The sequence below is a fragment of the Mizuhopecten yessoensis genome, unplaced genomic scaffold, assembly GCF_002113885.1.
Source record: "Mizuhopecten yessoensis strain PY_sf001 unplaced genomic scaffold, ASM211388v2 scaffold6683, whole genome shotgun sequence".
NCBI classification, from domain to species: Eukaryota; Metazoa; Mollusca; class Bivalvia; order Pectinida; family Pectinidae; genus Mizuhopecten; species Mizuhopecten yessoensis.
In genome coordinates, this window is record NW_018406672.1 from 793081 (window position 1) to 798896 (window position 5816).

General features: G+C 37.2%; 1 protein-coding gene across 1 annotated transcript; it reads left to right on the plus strand.

Moving 5' to 3' along the window:
* Window positions 1–3065: 3065 nt before the first annotated feature.
* Window positions 3066–5379, plus strand: LOC110452414. Its single transcript, XM_021500915.1, has 2 exons — window positions 3066–3259; window positions 4295–5379. The coding sequence occupies exons 1-2, from the start codon at window positions 3235–3237 to the stop codon at window positions 4627–4629; spliced, it is 360 nt and encodes a 119-aa protein (XP_021356590.1). The 5' UTR covers window positions 3066–3234; the 3' UTR covers window positions 4630–5379.
* Window positions 5380–5816: the final 437 nt, after the last annotated feature.

Below are 5816 nucleotides of genomic sequence, written 5' to 3' on the forward strand. Positions count from 1 at the left end.
TTTTGTTTTCGTCAGTCAATCCACCAGCAAGATCAAACGATTGTATGTATTAAGTGTTAGCTTGATTCTAAACCTGACGCTACTGTTTAAATAACAGGGTACTATGTGATTGTATATTACACTACTGGAGACAAACACATACATTGTCTGCCTAATTGATGCCGGAATACCGATAGCCTGCGACACCAACAATCTACGGACACACGAAACAGTTAAAAGAGCCTCGGTCGTCTGCGCCTAGCACAATCTTCGCTGGCTAATGCAATTCACGCCAGCGAAAAGAATATAAATATTTAATTGCATTGTGAAAATAGAAAATGCTTTTATTGAACAGCTGAGCCCCATACAACGGCAAAAGTAGCATAGTCTGATTATAGGGACGAACTTTTACAACCGTCAAGAGATAAATTCCTGAGTCAGAGGAACGTGCTCCATGGCTTCAGACCTACGTCGGCATCGAGCGCAACGGAGAACAAACTAAACAGGCACGGTGTATACGTCGTTGGTGATTAAGTAACATGAGTATCTTATACATGAGACAGGTGTGCAGTGTGACTTTGCTGGATGGAAAATAACCAAGGTAAGTTACATATGTATCGTTCTTTACGAAATAAAAGACAACAAAAGCATTATTGACCGATATGGACTAATTGAACCTTAGGTAAACATTTCATAAAGTCAATATTGTGGAACGAAAGCAATTGCATTCGCACTGTCAATTAACTTAATCTGTAGTTATACCCAATAATGGGCAGTTATCATTCATTGTCAAGAACAATATGACGTTTACATTACATGCGGGTAGATCACCAAGACAGTCTCTGATGCATTTTTGTGAAACATTTCTTGTATTGACAATTTGTGTTTTAAATCGTTTTATGACTGAGCTAGCTAGAAGAGCGTTGGTTGGTTAACCTGTTTATCGGGAACAGACGCCTAACACACATACAGATGTTAATTTGGGGACATGTTTACGTACATAAAATACAACGTTTAAAACACAACACTTAAAATGCATTTTTATAATGGAGATGTCGGCGAACTATCGGGATTGTTGTTAACACAAGAGAAAGAGGTGACCGTAGACCAGTTCTCATTTAATACATACAAACGTGTTACAGACATAATTTAGATTGCTACAGAGTATGGAAGCATCTATCTAAATAGGTATTAAGTTGGTTTAGAAAACCATTTCAAGTATATGTTTGATGTGTTATATGACCATATCGCCCATTTCGGACTCACCAGTGTTACTGATAATAAAAGGACATTGCCTTTCACCAAGGCGGCCGGGATTCGATTCCCCGATCGGACTCGTACGTTGACCGGTTTGGGGTCACCTGTTATATCACGCGGGTTTTCTCCGGATACTCCAGTTTCCTCCCACATCGAGACCAAATGCGCGCTAAAATCTGGGCAAACAAGAGTGATTGATATAAGTTAAAATTATTTGTTTTATAATTGTTGTAAAATACGAATCCGTGTCTAACGTATTGGTTACTTCACTGTCTCCTCACAGAATGCACCAAAGGAATCTCCCGTTGGGAGTCAACATTAGTCTTCTCATACGAACGTACAAATCCCTTAAACTTCAGGGCGCTATGATTGAAACATATAAGAATTAATTATACATGGTATATACTCCGTGAGTCATATCGCTATTACTGTTAGCGAAACCGTTTCTTCGCGAATCTTTGTGACCCCAGGTGTAAATTAACATTGCATAACATATTTATAAAAATCAAAAGGGATTTTAACTGGATTAAGATAGCATACACTAATACACCATAAAACAAAATGTTTCGACTAGACACCAACACTTCAGGTGTTTTCCAAATCCGAACATTTTGTTGATGTAATGGAAAATACTCTTAATATTTTCCAGCCTCATTTTATTATATGACATATATTTATACCTAGATATATGACATGTGATGTAGCTCCCGATCCTTCATGTTAAAGGATCGAAGAAACGTTTGGTGATTTACACGCTACTGTCTCAAACATTTATAATTAGGATATGAATTTCGTTCTCCCTTTTTTAATATTAAAAGTTATTAAAAGAGGAGACTGGGTCAAGTTCAACTCCCAAAGTCCGACTACACCTGATAGTTAAAGCAAACACAATTTTGAGGATCTAAGCAGTCCTCTTGACTCTACGAAGCATTCAAAAATGGTGTAGAAAAATAAAAAATAAAAAATAAAGGGAGTAAGTTACTTTTTGGGCAACCGCGATATCCAGGGGTTACGCCGATGTTTGCGCGTAGAGAGCGATAATGAGCGTAACCCCTGGATAATCGAGGATGCTTTTTTGGAGGGTGGAAAAAATGACATCACTTCTCTCTAAATTTGCAAGCTTTTGGTAATCAAAATTGCTATTACTTATGTCATATGTAGCACACATAAGCTTGGTATTGAGTATCGTATAGTTGCAAGATATGAATTTCTTAAAATATCAATTTGTGGTAGGTTCGGTTAATGAGAGTGGGGCAGGATCCACACATGGAGCGTACTGACAGTAGCTGACATGGCATGCTTTATGACGTCACATTTATATTGAATTCAACGTGGGCTGGACGTAACCTGGCCTCAGTCTGTTCTAACAAAATTCACAAGACGTTTGGGCGTTCAACCTCTTGACAGAAAAAGTTTACAAGAAATAATTCTTCAGATACGGACGTATGGTCGTTTTAATAAAATTCTATAAAAAAAGTATGGATTTTTTCTTAAAAATGGTATATATTACGCATAAGTTTTAACAAACGCCGTGCTTTCATAAAAAATGGCCGAAGCAGCCCTTGTCTCCCCTAAGGAAAACATTTCTCAGCCATACACGAGAAGTATTGTCAATGACATGTTTAATTTCGGGTAAGAATCATACATGGGTATGGTCCGTGGACATGGCAATCTCAACCCTTGGCGAAGCCTCGTGCTAGACAGCCAAACTCTTACCCTAGGGTTGAGATTGACCTGTCCACGGACAACACCCCTGTAACATTCTTTTAATCGTTGCCATGCACTCAAGACGTCATCAAATTGCTCTGATGACGTCACAATGTGTGGTTTTGCACACGTTTCAAATATCAGAATCAAATGACATTTTTCGTTTCAAAACATGTGTAGTTTGTTTTAGACATCTGACATTATAATGTATACAAAGACATTAATACTTTCCCATTGAATTGCAGATCATGTGAATTGACGTACATTGGACCATTGTAACAACTGGGAAATATGGCGACGGGTCGTGATCGTCCATGTAAGTATGCAACTAGGAAATATGCCGAGGGTTCGCGATTGTCCATTTAAGTATACAACTAGGAAATATGCCGAGGGGTCACAATATACAACTAGAAAATATGCTGAGGGTCGCGATTGTCCATGTAACTATACAGTTGATCATCGTAATAATGTACAGAAGGATCGTGATCGTCATGTAAGTACTGATCATTAAAATAAGGTCGATAGGTCTCGATTGTTATATAAGTAAAAACTTATATAAAAACGTCTATACATCACCATGACCGTATTAGCCGCAAGAATAGTGTATGATGATGGAAATAGAGTTATTCAGTTTATATTTTATATAATTATCTATACTGTCAGTATACCACAATACGCCACCTACCGGTAGTATGATAAATTCATTTATGGCAAGGGTTGTCAATATGGGAATGTATTCTCTCAAAAAGAACGAATTATCGTGCCCGGTGAAGTCCTAAACCGGGAATAGAATTCACAGAAAGGGGTTCCGCGTTAGAAAATAGTTCGTATTGAACAAATCATTATAAAGTTATGAAAAAATGTTTTGAAGATAACAACACTATTAAATGTGGAAGCTAAGAAGCCAATGACGATACTATTGTTGGAAAATGTCTTTCTTCGTAGTTTTAAGTTTCATTGTATTCCTCCGCGGAATCTTCTATTATCTTGAGGATCAACAGTCGATTCAGCCATTAGTTTTGAAGGTTAAAAAGTAAGCTGAAACTACCTGTTGACAATCGGGTCGTCCAGAAAAAAGATCATGAACTGTTTCGAATAGTAGAATAAGGCTTTGAAGTACATTTGAAACAATCTTTTATTGTTTTATTTCTGTTGTCATAATGTTTTATTACTTTTTTTCGTATATTTTTATTTTTTCTGACTCGTTTCCTAGAGAAGTTTCAGAAACACGTTGTTTATTTTTACCTCGTGCGTTTATTGCAACACAAATGAAAATATATTATTATGACAAGAAGCCTGTGTAAACATATACATTATACAAATATTAATGACGTCATATCTTTTGTTGTAGTGTACGTATGGATTACGGGATTTTCCATTTCCGGTGTGATCTTCTTGGTCGGACTTATTGTGTTTTTGGTTTACGGATGTAAGCGATGGAAGGAAAACAAACAATTAAAACTGCGCAGAATGGAGCTGGAAAGTGAAATGGCGATAAACATAGACAAACAGGAAGTGAAAGCTGGTACTTCCGGTCACACATTTCGAGGCAGCTCACGTGTGGGTGTTATTAATAGCAAAGAATCTCAAGTTGTGGCTCCATCGGATAGTACAGTTGAACAGGAGACAATTAAATTGTCAGAATCAAGTCGAATAGTGACTTTTCAAGTGCCAAAAACTTTATAAAGTAGTGTGGCCTATTACATTTTGCATTTGACTCATTTCCGGTTGAACAGTTAAACGTGAAGCCTATATGAAGAAAGAAACGTTTTTTACTGTGATCAAATTTATTCATAGAATGGATTACATAAACCGACTTTGTGCTTGTAAACGTTACTGTGTCTTTCAAAGCATCGGCCAAAACAGGAATAGACTGGGAATGAAACTTGTTTATTGCCTCAGAACATTGTTGTGTAAGACAATGCATATTTATATATATTCACTCACCCATGTTACATTTTGATACCAAGAAATAAAGTTTATTCATTTCCACATTCTAAATGTTTTTCACGTCAATTTCGACCGTGGAAATTGATTTTTTCTTGGATTTTATAAACATCCTTTAATTTACCATTCGTCTTGTACGCTTTCCTAAAAAAATGCATAGAGGACGGACAAGCAATTCCAACCAATTAATTGTTTTCAGTGAAGGTGCAAAAAGGGAAATAATTTGATATGCGTTTGGGAAAAGATTCGAAGAATAAATTGATTTCAATTATATCGTCATTGCAGTTTACACCAAGGTTGTGAGCGTGGCGAAATCAAACTTGATGTTATACTCATGGATGCAGTGTTCTGTTTAATGTGTATATACTGTGTGTATATTTTTGCTAGACAATGTATAATCTACCGACATCTTAAGTTGTAATATGTATAAATGTCTTTACAGTGGCTAGACTGAAGATGATCGGCTTGAGAAATATACACATAATAAACTCCTCGTTCGATTGAAACTTTGTGTTTTGACTCCTGAACCCTCCCATTATCAAACCCTTCCTAATACCACAGATAAGTTGTATTCGGACCCCTGACTCCCTCCCATTATCAAACCCTTCCTACTATCACAGACAATTTGTATTCTGACTTCTGTCTCCCTCCCATTATATAACCCTTCCTACTACCACTGACTATTCGGACTTCTGACTCCCTCCAATTATCAAAACCTTCCCACTACCACTGACTATTCGGACTCCTGACTCCCTCCCATTATCAAACCCTTCCTACTATAACAGACAATTTGTATTCGGACTCCTGACTCCCACCCATTATATAACCCTTCCAACTACCACTGACTATTCGGACTCCTGACTCCCTCCCATTATCAAACCCTTCCTAATACCACAGATAAGTTGTATTCGGACCCCTGACTCCCT